The sequence below is a fragment of the Myxocyprinus asiaticus genome, chromosome 11, assembly GCF_019703515.2.
Source record: "Myxocyprinus asiaticus isolate MX2 ecotype Aquarium Trade chromosome 11, UBuf_Myxa_2, whole genome shotgun sequence".
In the NCBI taxonomy this organism is placed as follows: Eukaryota; Metazoa; Chordata; class Actinopteri; order Cypriniformes; family Catostomidae; genus Myxocyprinus; species Myxocyprinus asiaticus.
This window is the reverse complement of record NC_059354.1, coordinates 1,522,786-1,542,254: the sequence shown is the minus strand read 5'-3', so window position 1 is coordinate 1,542,254 and position 19,469 is coordinate 1,522,786. Positions and strand designations below refer to the sequence as shown.

The 19,469-nt window shown below is 39.3% G+C and overlaps 1 protein-coding gene across 3 annotated transcripts in view; it reads right to left on the bottom strand.

Annotated features, from left to right (window-relative positions):
* The window catches only part of osbpl6 (oxysterol binding protein-like 6), a 367,626-nt gene that overhangs the window by 99,884 nt on the left and 248,273 nt on the right, over positions 1-19,469 (bottom strand). For all 3 annotated transcript variants that reach the window (XM_051710487.1, XM_051710486.1, XM_051710488.1), the window contains one exon: positions 14,283-14,413. In XM_051710487.1, the coding sequence (XP_051566447.1) occupies positions 14,283-14,413 (131 nt within the window). The remainder of the gene's footprint in view (positions 1-14,282; positions 14,414-19,469) is intronic.

Genomic DNA, 19,469 nt, shown 5'->3' with positions numbered 1-19,469 from the left:
AAAATGTCTGAAACATTCTTTATTTCATAGAAGAATATAATGGTGTTCTTTTATCATTTTCAGACCCTTGTATAAGTAAAGTAATTATGGTTGCTCGCTTTACATCACCATCACACAGTCTCTTCTTATCCAAGTAAGCTGTAATAAGCTGCCAGTAGATGACAGTAATGCACTGTTTCAGTTTGTGATCTGCCATTACAAAAGAACAAAAGAAGAAGAGAGATGCTGCCTGATTCTGAGCAACAGATAGAATATGCTGTAAGTTCTTCAGATGTTTTGCCTGTAGAAGTTTGGCTTCTTCGCAATAAAGAAGGCTATTAGTTATTATCTGACCAAAACTTGATGTAGCGTTTGGTCGTGCTACACCGCTACTTGCTGGAAAAAGTAGCTTGCTACTAGAAAAGCAACTGTTTTAAAAGCAGCTGAGCTACTGTCAAGCTAATGAAAAATGTAGTTAAGCAAGTAGCATTGCTACTTGTAGTTAGCTACTCCCAAACACTGCAAATGACTGAAAATTCAACAATAGGTTTTATATGATGTCTAGCAACTCATCCCAGCAAGGTTTTTCCCTTAACCTGGTCATTTGGAATCTTAAAAGGAATCAATAATTTTATCAAAAGAAATAGGGTATTTAAACACCTTTCACATGGATACCGAGATAGCTTTTCTCCAAGAAACTCATCTTTGTACCTCAGACCATCTTAAACTTAAATGTGGATGGGTTGGGCAGCTTTATCACTCTAATTTTAATTAAAAAAAGCAGAGTAACTACCATTCTTATCCACAAGAATGTTCCCTTTCTCTGTGTCTCACAATACCTCTGATCCTACTTTTCTTTATATCTATGCCCCAAACTGGGATGATGACAAATTTTTCTCAAAATTATTTAACTCACTACCAAATTTGGACTCGCATAAATTAATAATGGGAGGAGATTTTAATTTAGTTATAAACCATGACCTTGACCGTTCTTCCAAAAAGCCCTATTCTCCATCTAAATCTGCTAAAATTTTGTCATATTTTCTGGAAACCTATAATAATATTGATCCTTGGTGCTTCAAATTTCCCACTTCCAGAATCTATTCTTTCTTTTCCCCAGTTCACAATTCTTTATATCGTATAGATTATTTATTTGTTGACTCAAACTTGCTTAGCTCTGTGAAACATTTTGAATATCAAAGTATTGTTATTTCTGATCATGCCCTATTGAAACTTGAACTTTTTTCCCAAATACGACTTGTAGCAGATTCTGGCATTTAAATCCCCTTCTTCTTTCTGACTCGGACTTTGTAAATTTCGTGTCCCAAAAGATTTATTTGTTTACCCTGAGACTGACACCTGGCATTCAACTTGTTGGGAGGCATCAATGCGTGTGATAGAGTTAGATGTGCCCCCGCGACACTTTACAGTATGTTTTGGGGATGTATAAAACTAGAAAGATTTTGGAAATCCTTCTTTGAGACATTTTTTTAAAAGTATACCAGAGATCTATTCTCCCTGCCCTCTTACTGCTATTTTTGGGGTACCCAATGTAAACACATCGTTCAATATTTATCAAGTCAAGTCATTTTTATTTGTATAGCGCCTTTCACAACACACATCTTTTCAAAGCAGCTTTACAGAAAATCATACGTTAACAGAAAATGAAACTGTAATATCTACAATGTCTTAGAGTAGTTTTTATTTAGTTTGATAAAATACGATTGTGAATTGTGTTTAAAAATAAGTAATTAAATAATAATTGTATTTAGAACCCCAGTGAGCAAGCCGAAGGCAACTGTGGCAAGGAACACAAAACTCCATAAGATGTTGGTTAAAGGAGAAAAATAACCTTGGAAGAAACCAGGCTCACTGTGGGGGCCAGTTCCCCTCTGGCTAACATCATGAATATAATGCCAATATTACTTATGTATAGTGCAAGTCATGGTTTAAAATTATTAAAGTAAGGGGCCGTTTACACAACAAAATTTTCAACTAAAAACGGAAAACTTTTTATGCGTTTTGGCTGTTCGTTTACATGACAACGGCGTTTTGGGGCCTGAAAACGCAAACTTTTGAAAATGGGTTTCAAAGTACAAGTTTTTGAAAATGATGCCGTTATCATCTCCATGTAAACATACAAAAACGCGAAATTGTGAAAACGATGACGTCATGCTCATGCGTATTACGTGTTCAGTCTATAGGCATGCGCGCGAGTACTTCAAAAAAACGCGCGAGACATTCAAAACTACAATGGTGGACTACAGGACTGTGTTTGTGGTGCTCAAGATTTTGTCCAGACAAAATTGCTCGATGCTTTCGCCATCTTCATTGTTTGTATTCACCGCTCTTTGGAAGAATGATTATGTGCGCAGGCGCGTAGTGTTTCTTTGCAAAGTGACATTGCCAACTACTGGCCTGGCATGCATAATACAGTGCTTTATTCGTTTTCGCTGATCCGTGTGAACGGGGATGATTTTGACAACGTTGTCAAACTTGAAACGTACGTGAAACTTTTCAAAAACACAAAAGGAAAAACTTTTACATTTTTAGTACATCGTTGTCATGTAAACGTACCATAAGTAAGTGTTAAGGGTCAAAGAGATCAAAATCAATATCAAAGAGATGCTTTGGCATTTGCTTCACTATTGGCGAGGATAATTCTTCTGTGTAATAGGAAAAAAGCTGTTCCCAAAAACAATACAGAGCAGGTGGAGCAGCTATAAATACCTATAGAACTGAGATCTGGGAATCCCAAAATGTTGAGCCAAATTTTCAAAGGATCTCAACACTCCACTCTCATGTAGGTCACCGAGTGTATTAACCCCCCTCACAATCCACTCTGACCAACAGAAAGGGGACTTATTAATACATAATTTTTGGTTCAGCCATATGCTTGAGGCAACATTTAAATAAATGTCCAAATTAAACATTCTGGATACTTTTGTCTATACCGAGTGCAAATGCGAGATGATGGAGTGTAACTTAACTTCTCCGGTTAGTTTGATAGAAAGGCTTTGCAAATGCCAAAATAGGGGCAAGAACTTCCTGTTCAATATAAAACCAGGGAGGGGTTCTCTCAGGTAGAAGAGACCAATGAGTCAAATGTCTGAGACCAAATGCATAATAATAAAACAAAATCTTGGGTAGGCCTAGCCCACCTTTGTCAATCGACCTATGTAATTTATTAAAATGTAATCTAGGATGTTTACCATTCCAAATGAAGGACTTCGCTATGCTATCAAATTGCTTGAAATAAGAGAGGGGGACATCTACAGGGAGAGATTGTAACAGGTAGTTTAATTTTGGCATACAATTCATTTTAATAACATTAACCTTCCCAATCATAGATAAAATGTAATGAAGCCCACCTGCCCACATCGCTCGAAAAACTTTTTATTAAGGGGTCAAAATTAACTAACTAAATCACACAAATTTGCTGGGAATAAAATTCCCAAATACTGAAGCACTGGAAGGTGCCCGGCTGGAAAGCTGTTACTGGTCAGTACACTATCAGAGCCGAAGCTTCGAATTTAGACCAATTGACTCTGTATCCTGAGAACTTAATTTTAATAATTAATAATTCTATGGAGGTAAGGCATAGATCTAGTAGGGTCGGAGATGAATAATAAAATATAATCTGCATAAAGCAAAAGCTTATATGCCATTCCTCCCGCCACCACCCCTGGAAAATCATCTTCCCTTCTTATCGCGGCTGCCAATGGTTCCAGGGCAAGACAGAACAATAATGGGGAAAGAGGGCAACCCTGCCGAGTAAAATAATCTGAAATTAATGCATTTGTTTGTACCGCTGCTTCCAGGTGTCTATAAAGTAACTTAATCCATCCAATAAAAGTATTCCCGAACCCCGTATATTTCCAAAATCTTAAAAAGATAATCCCATTGATGAATCCCATTTTTCTTAAGAAAAAACCCCCAGCTCCTGTACAATTATTTGGTTTCTTAGCATCTTCTGCACATTTGAGTTCTTCAGTGGCTATATGATAAGATCCAGCTTTTGACACTTGGGACAACTGAGGGACTCATACACAACTATTACAAAAGGTGCAAACAATTACTGATGCTCTAGAAGGCAACACAAGAACCAAGGGGTGCAAACTTCTGAGCAGGATGATTTGTGTAAATAAGAGCACATTTTGTGTTATTAAGCTTTTGAAGGGCAGTACTACATAAAAATTAGCTTTGATCTCTTATAGGCTATTTGTATACATCCTTAAAGGGGTATGCAAACTTCTGCACTTAACTGTATAGGTTATATAGTTTGTGAAAATGTATATTTTATTTTAGATATTATTATTATATATTTAGATTTTTAGTTTTTTCACAATTTAACCTCATTTTAGCTTTTTTTAATGTACAAATTCCATAAATCCTATCCTATTCATATGTCATATTACATGTGTAATTATGAAATGACTTGTCATGTCAGGTACACATTTTAACACAAAATTCAAAACATTGTAACCTAAAATTCAAAATACAACCCCCATATCGCAACATAAAATGTCACAGTGTGTCTTCCTCATGTTCTTCAAGGACTCTTATTTTGAAGTTTTCCCCTGGACTACATCTCCCATAGTTCACTGCCCTCTTCACTTCCATCTGCTCCTCATCATCCTCACCTGTATTCCATTCCCTCATTTAGTTCCTTGTGTATAAATATCCTCTAGTTTTGTTCATCCATTGTCAGTCCTTGAAGTGTTATATTGAGATGTTCCACTCCAGCGATTGTTATTAAAAGATTTTAATTATCTACTCCTGCGTCTCCTCTCTTCCTCTTCCACTCCAAGTACCCAATGTTACAGAAGGACTGACCTAACAAAATGGATATACCGGCAGTAGTAATCCTCCTCCTCGAACAAGGAGACCGTCTAGTTGAGGATCATGAATTTGGTGCACTATGATGACCACGGTCTGGTGAGTTTCTTCAGAGCTGGCCTGAATAGTGCATTGAAGGAGCTGATGCCTCTGTCGGGTCCTCACTGGACGATTGCCGACTACGTGGAGGTGGCTCTGCAGCTCTGCGGCTCTCCTTTCACTGTGGGTAAGGAGGATGAGGACTTTGAATCTCCTCCCACAGTGGATGCCCTCCAGCCTTCCATGGCTCCTTCCTCGAAGCCTGCCACGGTCAACAAGCCAGCGCCCATGCCTGCCACGGTCTACGAGCCAGAGCCTGTAGCCTCGACTGTCCCAGAGCCAGAGCCAGAGCCTTTAGCCTCGACTGTCCCAGAGCCTATAGTCTCGACCGTCCCAGAGCCAGTACCTGTAGCCCCATCTGTCCCAGAGCCTGCTTTCACAGAGCTTATTGACTTTGATTCCATTCCCACCCATATGCCCGCCCAGTATACTCCTTCTCCGCTGCCTCTGCCCAACATCACTGACACCCTTGTTCCATCCAGTGCCCTGTCCCTTCCTCCTCCACTGGCTCCACTCAAGACATTTGCTCCTCCACCTCCTGGTCAGCCGGCTCCTCCCACGTCACCGGCTCGACCTTCACTCCCTGCGAAACCATGGTCAAGGGGAACCTCAAACCCTCCGACTCTGCCTAGACCCTCCGAGCCCCGGACTCCGCTTTGGCCCTACATACCCTTTGTCCCACCTCGGCTCTATGTCCCTTTGGCTCCACCGTAGTCCTTCAGCCCCACCGTGGTCCTTCAGCCAATCAGCTTCTCCGGGGTCCCTCCACCTCTGCCTTGGTCAGTCGGTCACCTGGCTCCACCTCAGCTACGCTTCATCACTCTGAGCCTCCAGCTTCACTGGGGACCTCCTTCCCTATGGCTCCACCTCAGTCCTCAGTCCCATTGGCTCCGCCTCTGACCTCAGATCCCCCAGCTCTGCCTCGGTCCTCCGAACCTTCAGCTCCACCCTGGCCCTTCAAACCATCGGCTACCCTCTGGGCACCATGTTCCCTGGCTCCGCGCCTCGGGTCTCTAACGGCTCTGCCTTCCATGGCTCTACCTTCCATGACTCCGCCTCCCATGGCTCCTCCCTTAGAGCCTTCCATGGCTCCACCTGCCTTCGTCGAACCTCTCCTAGCTCCACCCTTAGACTCTTTCTTGGCTCCACCCACTTCCCCATAGTCTCCTCCTCCAGCGGTTCAGCCTCCTGACCCAGTCCCTGCCCTGTGGACACCTCCCAGGCCCCCTGATCCATTCCCAGCCCCGAAGCCGCCCCCCAGGCCTCCTGATCATCCTCCTTGGATCCTTCATCTTCTGCATCACCCTACCCTCCTCATCCGTCTTTGGGTGCCAGGAGTCGCCCTTTAAGGGGGGAGGGGGGGTAAAAGTCACAGTCTTTCTCCCTCATGTTCTTCAAATACTCTTATTTTGAAGGTTTCCCCTGGATTACATCTCCCATAGTTCACTGCCCTCATCACTTCCATCTGCTCTTCATCATTCTCACCTGTATTCCATTCCCTCATTTAGTTCCTTGTGTATAAATACCCTCTAGTTTTGTTCATCCATTGTCAGTCCTTGAAGTGTTACATTCAGATGTTATGCTTTGTTTTGTTCCACTCCAGCGATTGTTATTAAAAGATTTAAATTATCTACTCCTGCGTCTCCTCTCTTCCACTCCAAGAACCCAACATTACAGTAAGTGCTTGCACTACGTAAAAAGGGCAGTGTGAATGTGACATTGTCTGATTTACCTCCGTGCTTGTGGGGAAATGAACATTCACAGTGACAGAAAAATGCTCGCTTACATGTTCACATGCTGCATGAAGAAATAGATCAGCTTCTTTCAGCTCGTTGTTGAAAACTCATTTTTATTTGTGCATTTCTACTTGCGCTGACTGACAGGACGACAAAGAGCACGCATCAAGGGCATGACATCATTGCCATGGTAACCAGATACATTTCAGCGGATTTCCTGAAACATAGCGGTGTCTGAAATCGCCCCCTATCCACTATTTAGTGCACTATGTGCTCTGTTGCTGATGCTGAAAAACTAATTCATGGGTTTATGACCTCAAAACTACATTATTGTAATGCATTACTAGGAGGATGTCCAGCAAGTTCAATAAATAAACAATTTGTTCAAAATGCAGCTGCCAGAGTTCTGACTACAACCAAGAAATATGATACCTATTAAAGAAAAAAAATATAAATTTTTAAATTCTGTTAACTACGTACAAAGCTTTCAATGGTCTAGCTCCACAGTACTTAAATGACTTTCTACCAAGCTAGATTCACGTTCATTACGATCGCAAAATTCTGGCCTGTTAATTGTTTCTAGAATACCAAATCCACATAAGGATGTAGATTATTTTCATATCTGGCTCCTAAACTGTGGAATAGTCTCCCTAAAACTGATCAAGATGTAGACGTACTCACTCAGTTTAAGTCTAGTCTAAAGACTCATCTATTTAGCCAGGCATACACCTAATTTATCCTTCAACTCAAAATTAGGCTGCTTTAGTTAGGTCTGTCAGAACCAGAAACCAGAAAAGATTGATCATGATCTATAACACTGTAATAAATTGAATGGCATCTATGCTAATATTATTCTATTTGTATCCCTGTCTCAACCTCTGGACTCCTATCCTGAGGTCACTAGAACCGGCTGGATCCAGCTCCATTCCTGCTTCGTGTTGGACTCCACTGCTACATGTCTCTGAGTGATGACGACTAAATGCAGCCGGTGCCAGCCAAACATCACTTCAGTCTATTACGATAGACTTCAGAGGATGAACTGATGCTAACTCCAACCATAAAACATGGGATACATCATATGACATTGCCTGAACCTTGAACTTAGGATAGACCTCACCGAAATTACCGGCCAGTTGAACTAAAATTCACCTCACTGATCTCTGCCTGCATCACCTTGGTCTAATGATGGACTACACTCTTATAATGGAATACATAGACTATCAATTAATTGCCAACAAATCCCTTCATCAGTCAACTAACAAAGGACAATGCATTTATGTGAACTTCTGCAGTTAATCCAGGATGAACTTCAAAGACATTAGTAATTAATCTTACAGTTCTTACAAAGTCTTTGTTTAAACACTGACCCTTAACACTTACTTAGTTTTTTTATTTTAAACCATGACTTGCACTATACATAAGTAATATTGGCATTATATTCATGATGTAAGCCAGAGGGGAACTGGCGTCCACAGTGAGTCTGGTTTCTCCCAAGGTTATTTTTCTCCATTAACCAACATCTTATGGAGATTTGTGTTCCTTGCCACAGTCGCCTTCAGCTTGCTCACTGGGTTTCTAAATACAATTATTATTTAATTACTTATTTTTAAACACAATTCACAATCGCATTTTATCAAACTACACAATGATGACTAAGACATTATAGATATTACATTTTCATTTTCTGTTAATGCATGATTTTCTGTAAAGTTGCTTTGAAAAAAAAATGTGTGTTGTGAATGGTGCTATTCAAATTTGTAGTAGTGTCCAAATTCATTCCCTACATCTTGTTCCCTACATTTGTTCACTCATTCTTACCCACAATGAAATCTGATTTCGAGTGTACATTCAATTTATGCCTCTTATTGGCTGGAGTTTGTTTTGTGGAGTATTTCTTGCAAGACATTGGAGTGATTAGGTCATTTGTTGCACTCATGTAGCAGCCGAATGGGCCAGCTCACTGAACATTCGTTTGACTGTCCAAGGAAACTGAGTGCCTTTTTTACTTTTCTTTTTTTCTTTTTGTGCTGGTTCCACCTAGCGGCTGGAGTTTTTGTGGAATAACACACCTTCGGGACAGTAATGTGGATGAATCTACACATTCTTTCCGTTTATTCTGCCTATTGGCTGGAGTCTGTTTTATAGATTATCTTTTGTTTTGTAACGCTGTCTCACAAAATTTGTATAGAAACAAATCCTTGAGCAATCCGATGGCAAAGTTGTTGTGGGGGCTCTCGTAGGCGTACATGGACTGTTTGAGTTTAGAGGGATGGATGCCGGTTGGCATTGTCTTGTGCGGGGTTAATGCACATGTTTTTCTTTTTTCTGTTTGATTGGTTCAGGGGAAAGTTCAGGGTTTGACTGTTGTACTAATGTTGGAATGTGGTCTTCATAATTTTGTTTTTGATGCACAGTCAATATTTTCTCATGTCTCTCCATGTGAAATGTGAATGGGTTGGGGCACCCCATAAAAAGGTTATTTCTCTTCTTAAGCATAAGAAATATGATATAGAATTTCTTCAAGACATGCATCTTCCCTGCAGGAAGCTGAAAAGTTTGGGAAGATATGGGGTGGACATGTTCTCTTTAGTGCTGTCTCAAGTAAGAGCAGGGAGTCATTACACTGATAAGTAAGCATCTACACTTCAAATGTCTCAAACAGATTAAAGATAAATTAGGAAGAGTCATTATTGCTTTAGCAGAAATTCAGGGGCAAAGTCTTATTTTGGCTAATATTTACGTACCTAACGTTGATGAACAGGGTTTTTTTTTATAGATCTTGAAGGGATGTTGCAAGCCGCTGGCACCCCTCATGATATAATATTGGGAGGAGCCTTTAATCTTTTGATGGACTCAGTCCTTGATCATAGTGAAGCAAAAGTGTGCAATCTCCCTAGAGCAAAATTTACGCCTCACAGGATGTGTAAAAATCTTGGTCTTACAGATATTTGGAGATTTTGAACCCATCTGGTAGGGACTATACATGTTTTTCATTAGTCCATAAGATTTATTCTTGAATAGATTGTTTTTTATATCTAAGTCCCTCATTTCATCTGTTGTTGATTGCTCAATTGGAAATATTTTATAGTCTCAGATCACACTTTGGTGAGTTTAGAGGTGTTGCCACATATGGAGAAAAGGAAATCATATAGTTGGCGCTTTAATGTATCCCTTATCGTTGGCTTGGGAGACACATAAGGCAGTTCTTAGGGGCTGGATCATACAGTATGCCTCATTTACCAAAAAATCCAAAGCACTAGAACTCGTGGAGTTGGAAAAGAATATTAAAAGTGCCGAGGCAGAGCTGAAGCGCCGAATGTCATCTGATGGCCTCAGAATATTGACCCGATTGAAATACAGATATAATACTATTTTGTCACTGAGGGTGGAGTTTTGGCTACTCAGGTCAAGACAGTCATACATTGAGTTGGTGGAGAAGGCAGGAAACTTCTGGCTAGATATATAAAACAGAAAGAGTCTTTTTCTACCATTCACTCAGTGAAATCTGCTGGTGGTGAAATATTTTCCTCAGACATTGATATTAATAATCCTTTAAAAGAATCTTGATCTCTATAGCTGCACGTCTTCGTCTACTGATGAGGATATTAGAAACTTTGTGGAACCATTAGAACTTCCTATACTGATGGCTGAGCAAAAAAAGTTCTCTTGATTCTGAGATAACCTTGGAGGAGCTTGGCGAGGTAATTAAGGCCTTGCCTTTGGGGCCAGACTGCTTTGTCGCTGAGGTTTTTAGATCTTATACTACAGAATTGGCTCCACTTTAGCTAGAGGTTTATACGGAATCATTAAAGACTGGAAAACCTCTGCCAACCATGACGCAAGCCCGAATCAGTCTGATTCTTTAAAAGGACAAAGATCCAAGCAAGTGTAAGAGTTACCGTCCAATTTCCCTGATCCAGCTAGACGTTAAAATATGGTAAAAAATTTTGGCTAAACAATTAAGTGAAGTTATGAGATGTCTTATACATATAGATCAGGTGGGGTTTATTCAGGGCCATAGCTCATCTGATAACATTAGGCATTTTATCAATATCGTGTTGTCAGTGGCATATGATCTGACTCCGGTTGCTGTCATCTCACTTAATGCCGAAAATCATTTAATATGGTAGAGAGGGATTATCTTATTAAGATTTTGGAAAAGTACGGGTTCGAGATAACTTAATCCAACCTATAAAAGTAACTTTATAGACACCCAGTAGCGGCAGTAAAAACAAATGCATTAATTTCAGATTATTTTACTCTGGATAGGGGCACCCGGCAGGGTTGCCCTCTTTCCCCATTATTGTTCTGTCTTGCCCTGGAACCATTAGCAGCCGCAGTAAGAAAGGAGGATGATTTTCCAAAGTTGGTGGTGGCAGGAGGTATGGCGCATACGCAGGTTATATTTTATTATTCGTCTCTGCCCCTACTAGATCTATGCCTTGCCTCCACAGAATTATTAATTCCTTTTATAAATTCTTGGGATACAGAGTTAATTTGTCTAAATCCAAAGCTTTGGCTCTGACAGCGTACTGCCCGGTAACGGCTTTTCAGTCGGGCACCTTCCAGTGGCCCAAACAGGGCATTAAGTATTTGGGTATTTTATTCCCAGCAAATTTGAGTGATTTAGTTAGAGTTAATTTTGACCCTTTAATAAAAAGGTTTTAGAGCGATGTGGGGAGGTGGGCTTCAATACATTTATCTATAATTGGGAAGGTTAATGTTATTAAAATGAATTGTATCCCAAAATTCAACTACCTGCTACAGTCTCTCCCTATAGATGTACCCCTCTCTTATTTCAAGCAATTTGATAGCATAGCGATGTCCTTAACTTGGAATGGTAAACGGCCCAGATTACATTTCAGTAAGTTGCATAGGCCAATTGACAAAGGTGGACTAGGCCTACCCACGATATTGTTTTATTATTATGCATTCGGTCTCAGACATTTGGCTCATTGGTCGCTTTCACCTGAGAGACCCCTTCCTTGTTCTGTATTGAACAGGAAGTTCTTGCCCCTATTTCGCCATTGCAAAGCCTTTCTATCAAACTAATCGCAGAAGTTATGTTGCACACCGTTATCGAGCATTTGCACTCGGTATGGACAAAAGTGCCCAGAGTGTTTAATTCTGACATTTATTTAAATGTTGCCTCGAGCATATGGCTGAACCCAAAATTATGTATTAACCCTCTGGGGTCTGAGGGTGTTTTGGGCCCTGGAGAAGTTTTGACATGCCTTGACATTTGTGCTTTTTTCAGTTGCTTAAAAACATATTAGTGACTAAAGTCTAATAACACTGTATTCAGCACAAACTGGGCTACAATAATATGTGAGCAACATGTATGTACATGTTTGTATTTTTGAGAAAATAACGTTTATGCAGGTTTTTTGAAAAAACAAAAATTGTAAGTCACTGAAATAAGGCCATAAAAAATTGGGTCCTGACAAGTGTTATGATCGGCAGACAGATTGTTTTAAGGGGATGGAAGTCGGCTGGAGCACCCTCATTTCGGGAGTGGTTCGCGGAGATGGGGATGGTGCCGGCTTTCGAGGAGATGTCATGTAGAAGGCTGGGGATCTGGGATTTAACGGGTTTAATTGGAAATGGGTTAGCTATTTGGCGTTTCTGGGGGGCTCTCGGGGAGGAGCAGTGGAGAGAGAAGCATAGTTTTACATGTGATTATTATTATTATAATAATATATATATATATATATATATATATATATGTGTGTATACTTATGTGACCACAGGGATGTTTGTTGAGGGTCAGGGTGGGGGTTAAATGTTGATTCTGTGTATATATGTTTTGCTTTTCTTTGTTATCTGTATGACTCAAAAAAAAAATTATCAGAAAAATTCAAACAGAATGATTTATTTAATTAAAATATTATTTAATAAGAACAACAAGGCCCAAATATTTTAAAAGTTCATATGTGATGTTGTGTCTGCAACAGCCCCAGATGTTCAGTGTATATGTCAGCGTCCGAATTCACTCACTCATTTTGTTCACTCACTGCCATTCACTATATAGGAAATAGTGAATGGGTGAATGAGTGAACGATTTTGGACACAGCAAGGGTTTCCATGGGTCATAAAATGTCTTAATTCGCCCTGCCGCAAAATAAGGCCTAAAAAATTTCTTACATCGTAGCAACAAGTCTTAAATTCATAAGGTCATGGCATTAAATGTTGTATGAGGGATTGTTTTCTCATTGCGGGATTGTTTTCTCGTTGCGTTTAAGTAGGGTGACCAGATGTCCCGTTTTTAAGAGGTGTAATAATTCCAAGACAGTTCTCTAAACAATGTAATTATATACTGGTTTCAGCTGGTAGGCTCACTGATTTTTTACTAATTACATTTAATGTACTCATTTTCCTTCTCGCTATTGTCTTTGGTATCATTTGCAGAGAAGAGAAGCAATTTCGATGCGTAGCACTTTGATTTGACAATTTCATTCTAGTCTTTCTGAGATGAACTGATGGAAGTGGAGAAACTATTTGCACAGAAAACAACTAACTGCCACAGACAACCACACTTTGTCACATCCAAATCAAAATGAACTTAAAATTACTTGAAATCTGAAAATGTATGTTATGGACACGCTTTTTAGTGAGCAATTGCTCTTAAAATGTACAGATCCGTGCCATCACGAACCCTGTGTTGATTACCAAGGAGTAGATGATCCAAAAATAAGATGACTATAAAAATGAAATATGCTTGTTGCTGTATTCTAGTAGGTATTGTTTTTGAGGCAATGAAAAAAATAAAATATAAAACAATGCATATACCTGAAATCTATTTAAATGTCAACTGGAACTTAAATAGGAATTTATATATGACTTGGAAAAAAAACAACAACAAAAAAACAATTCTGAGATGGCACTCTTTTTCCTCATTTCAACCACACGCCACTGGATTCTACGGAACATACAAATGGTTTGATATACTGGCAATGAGTACTTTATATGTGAAGTTAAATTTCATGTTTTAAAAACAGATGTCACATCCCTAACGCTGTAATTGCCCATATTTATTGCAAAACATTCAAATATCTACAAATATATATAAGTAGTTTGAGACTGACTCAATTACGTCATGGGAGTGGGTGGTTTTCACTGAACCATACATGTTTGTTTTTTTTTTTTGTTTTGTTTTGTTGTTTTTTTCTTCAGAGCTCTTTTGCTGCAATTTCTGTCTCCACAGTAACAGTGACTTCTCTGATGGGTGGGTCTGTGTATAGGATTATGGGTAGTGTAGTACTTCACATGGAATTTGTCTATTAAAATGAATTTGAAATCTTACTGCATTCTTGTTCAGCAGAAAAGCATATCATCACTTAGTAACCTTACAGTTCATGGCAAATCTGGAATCTGAAAGGTTAATGCGCTAAAGTTAAAAATAATTTTCTATAAAGAGAAAATAAATGGGAATTTAACTCCAGAACAGCTCTGTAATAAATGAGAATTTTACTTCCAGAACAGTACTGTTGCACTCTTAAGTGGCTAAAAACAAAAAATATATAAGTCATGTGTTCGTATGAAATAAATTCTCATCAAATAAACACTGTATGTGAAAAAGTCAGATCTCAGTAACATGAAAACTGTTTTTTTGTGGTGGTCGGAGCTGACCTGTGACAGGGAGCGGCGGAGAGTCATAAGCTGAATTGACTGGCCGGTTTGTTCCTGTTCCAACAACACCTGTTTAATCTTCTCCTTCTCTATGGCCACAGTGTTGAAAGCAGACTTCAGCAGAGAGTGCACTGCAACAAACACAATATTATTAGTGATGTCAACCATTACATTTATTAAATTTACTACATACTATGCTGATTAATTAATAGAATGACACAATTTATCACATATCAATAATTGCTGAAATAAAACAGCAAATAAATATTCAATATATAATAATCACAATTATTAGAAATATAATATAAACAATAAAAATAACTAGATTGAAAAGTTTGTGGACAAACTTGATGGATGGATGGATGGATCCCATCCCAAGGCAGTTACCAAGGTAATACTCAAAAGGCTCCTTGCTACCCTGAGTCAAATGAACGAAACCGGAAGTATCTACAATGTTCGGGTGCAGAGATACAGTACTGTGCAAAAGTTTTAGGCACTTGTGAAAAATGTTGCATAGTGAGGATGTCTTCAAAAATAATGCCATAAATAGTTTTCATTTATCAATTAATGTCATACAAAGTCCAATAAACATAAAAAATTTAAATCAATATTAAGTGTGACCACATTTGCCTTCAAAACAGCACCAATTCTTCAAGGTACACCTGGTCTTTGGGGGCCATGCCATCTGTTGCAGGGCTCCCTGTTCTTCTATTCTATTTGCAAAAGGAACTTTTGAAGTCTAAAATGTATATGTCCTATTGACACACTAAAGCTGAAGATGTTTGAGTGAAACATCTTATGTGCCTAAGACTTTTGCACAGTACTGTATATGATTTGTTACTTGGTTGCTAGGGTAACCCCATCTGGTTTCTAGGCAGTTACCATGGTGATACTCAAAAGGCTCCTTGCTTCCCTGAGTCAAATGAATGAAACCAAGTAACAAATCATATATCTCTGCACCAGAACATCATCTCTATGATGTTTTGGTGCAGAGATATGATTGGTTGCTAGGGTAACCCCATCTGGTTGCTAGGCAGTTACCAAGATGATACTCAAAAGGCTGCTTGCTGGCCTGAGTCATATGAGCAAACAATGAAGTCTCTATGATATTCTAATCTGGAGATATCCATCTAAGCTCATTTTAATGGCAGTCAATGGGTTTTTGTTGCTAGGCTGCACTAAATGGTTGCTAGGGTGTGGCTAAATATTGTCCAGCATGATATTTAAAGGCTTCTTGCTGGTCTAAGTCAAATAAGCCAAAGTTGAAGTCTCTATGATTTTGTGGTGCAGTGATATGTGTTTTGCTATACGGTTGCTAGGGTAAGTCCATCTGGTTGCTAGGAAGATGTCAGGTGATCCTAAAATGGCTGCTTGCTGGATTGAGTGTAATGAGTCAAACCTGAAAACTCTATGACATTCTGATCAGGAGATTTCCATCTAAGCCATTTTGAATGGCAGTCAATGGGTTTTGGTTGCTAGGGTGCACTAAATGGTTGCTAGATTGTATGCAGTTACTAGGGTGTTGAAGTGATAGAGTGAAAGAAAGAATAAAAAGAGTGATGTAAAGATAGAAAAAGAAAGTGATGGAGTGATAGATAGAAAGTATGAGTGGTGGAGTGATAAGATGTAGCTTGAATCCTCTAAAGGATTTATTACAGGAAAAAGTTTTCATACCTTGAATGGAAGTCAAAGTGACATGAGGCCTTTTCGGAAGTCCGATACTGGAGTACCGTAATTCCGATCATTTAGAAAAGATATAGCACACTATTCGGGATTAGTCTGAATGTCTGTTGCGAGTTTGGTGCATGAAGCTTAAAAGCTCTAGGAGTTAGAAATGTGGTCTCGGAAGAAAATTAATAATATTAACTAGATAGTAAAGTTTGAAGACAAACTTTATGTTAGCTTGACAAAGCCTTGTCTGAAAGTTTAAAATAGTTTGAAATGTTGGAAGTTTGAAGGTCTTACAATCAGACAGACAGAAGGAACATCATACAGATAGACAGCCAGCTGTAAGAATTCCTATGCAACCCTACCCCTTGCTTGTTTTTATGAATGGCAAATTGGTTGCTAGGGTATCCCCATCTGGTTGCTAGGCAGTAACCAAGGGGATACTGAAAAGGCTTTTTGCTACCCTGAGTCAAATGAATGAAACTGTAAGTCTCTACGCTCTTCTGGTGCAGAGATATGTGATTTGTTACTTGGTTGCTAGGGTAACCCCATCTGGTTGCTAGGTTGTTACCAAGGTAATACTCAAAAGGCTCCTTGCTGTCCTGAGTCATACAAGCCAACAACGAAATCTCTACGACATTCTGATCCTGAGATACCCATCTAAGCGATTTTGAATGGAATTTAATGGAGGTTGGTTGCTAGGGTGCTCTAAATTGTTGCTAGGGCGTGGCTAGGTAGTTTCCATAATGATACTTGAACACTGATTGCTCACCCAAGTAGAACAAGCCAACTCTCATGTCTCTAGGATGTTCTGATCCGTAGATATCCCTCTCAGCCTTTTTTAATAGAAGTCAATAGGGCTGGTTGCTAGGGTGCTCTAAATGGTTGCTAGGGCATGGCTAGCCAGTGGCCAGAGTGATTCTTATTGGCTGCTTACTACCCTGACTCAAAAGAGCCAATCCCCAAGTGTCTACGACATTCTGTTCTGAAGATATCCTTCTGAGTCATTTTGAATGGAAGTCTATGGGGGCAGTTGCTAGAGCGTGGCTATGCCATTTCCAAGATGATATTTAAAGACTGATTGGTAGCCCGAGTGAAATGAGCCTGCCCCCATGTCTCTACGACATTCTGATTGGGAGATATGATCCCACAAAATTCAGTGTCTTGTCATAGTAGGAAAATAGTAGTGTTTTTCATGGGTGAGACCCTTGCCATAGTATGCCTATGGGGCATTTTTGGTCCGGTTTTAACCCCAAATCTCATGTAATGCTCCAAAACTGCTTGCTAGACCATATGAAATGAGTCCACCCACATGTCTCTATGAAATTCTGAAATTTGGGGGGGCAGGAGATGTTCCCCTGAATGAAGCTCCTGCAAAATCATAATTAAATTTAAATTTTGAATAATTATTCTACATAAGAAGTACATATTAGCAACTCGAATTAATCCAGGTTTAGTTCACATTCGTTGGAGACAGTGTTGTAGTCAAGACCACCAAAACAGAGACCAAGTCAAGACCAAGAACAGAGTGTATCGAGACTGAGACAAGACCAAGTCTTTGAGGGGTTGAGACCAAGTCGAGACCAAGATCAAGGCAGGGTGAGACCGAGTCAAGACCAAGACCAGACCAGTGCGAGTCCCACACTGCATGACACACTTATGATAAAATGTGGAACATGTAAACCATAGGCACTCCTCAAATTGATCTGAAAGATCCACATTCCCATAAAAACCCACAAAAAAACATATGAAGAGTCCTCTTCATGCACCTCTTTTATTGCCATTTTATATATAATATATATATATATATATATATATATATATTATATATATATATATATATATATATATATATAATGTGTGTGTGTGTGTGTGTGTGTGTGTGTATACCATGAGAAATGTCTTAATAAAATAATCAAAAGGCACTGCAGAGGTGAATTGTATGTGTGTGAATTTTCCTTTGCTTTCTATGAGCAAACAAATACAAACAAACACTAAGGAGCTGAAATCAGCTTAAAGGTGCTATATGTAATGTTTTTACTGTACTAAATCATAAAATGACCATAATATGTCATTAGAGAATTAGGAAACATGCTAGGTTGAAATACTGGCTTCTCTGATAACAATGCTAAAGCCAGTATATTCTACTTTGAGGTTTCCATTCCAGGCCGGAATTTCTGTTTGTGTTTTGGCCTGTGTGATCCTGCCCACTGCACACTCACCAATAGTATTTCGACACCGCCGGTTTGCCAGATTTGAACAAGTTTGCAGGCAAACAACACTGCGTGCTGCAGCCATGAAAGCCAGCAAACGAACTGGATCAGAGATAACAGATTCCACCCGACCTAAAAAGCCTCGCCATCCGTCTAAAAACCACCATGACTAGAGGCGTAGTAAAACAAGGATAAATATTGGAGATGCCTTTGGAAGATGGAGACAGCTTAAAGCCCAGAAATCTTTTAAAACGGATGCAGAGTTGGCTAATGTTGTGTGTCAACATTCTGGCAACCCGCATGAGCTTCAAGTCTGGGGCGGGGCAGACAACTCTCCAATATTTTGAATTTGGACTGCAGTACCCATTTCAAATGCTTGTTGTCAATCTTACATAGCACCTTTTACCATCTTTATTCAACACTCCTTTTCCAAGTTTTACCATCCACCTAAAACAATAACATTTTTGTGCAAGATTCGCATCAAGTTTTCTGGATGACTCTTCCCCTAGAATCCATAATTAAGCACTGAATATATCAAACAATTATTCAATACTTAAGTCTTCACTTTTTTCTGTCTTTTCTTAAAAAATATAGAAACTTTCCGAGTTGAATGTGATGCAGCAAGAGGCAGATTACTAATGTTAGCTAGCTAGCTTTGCTAGCATCACTTACACTTAGCTTACCTTTCTTTATGCTTCCTTTCTAAGTGCCGATAAAAGTTTGATGTGGTCCCAGCCATCTAGGCTGCATTGCATTGCAGAATTTACATACTGCTGTGTGTTTTCTTTTGGATGCTTTTTTGCAGATGAACTCTTTGTGGTTTTGGTCAGTGTTTCCCAACTTTTTTTCTACCACGGCACACTTTTTACGATTAAAAAAATCCCATGGCACACCACTATCCCACATAACCATCGTCGATAGTTTTCCTTTTCAAGAAATTGTCTCTGTTTTCTGTCTGTCTTAGTAGCGTGAACTCGTAATGTTTGGCTATGCAAAAAAACCGCAAGTAACATAGGTACGCTGTGAGGTCACAGATGCCAAGAGTATTAATTGTATAATGAAAATCCAACAAATTTGTGTCTTTTCCAATTTGTAGATTTGCTCTTGCATATTAATTCTTACAATGGCACAGCAAATACATTTTTTATTATATATTTATTTACTGGAAGAATACTATTTTCTGGAAGTCGCACCTGACTATAAGTCGCACTGGGTCAAAATCGCGTTGTTGATAGAGAGAGAGAGAAAAAAAACACACATAAGTCGCATTGACAGAGGTTGTATCCGGCAGGCACTAGGACCTGGG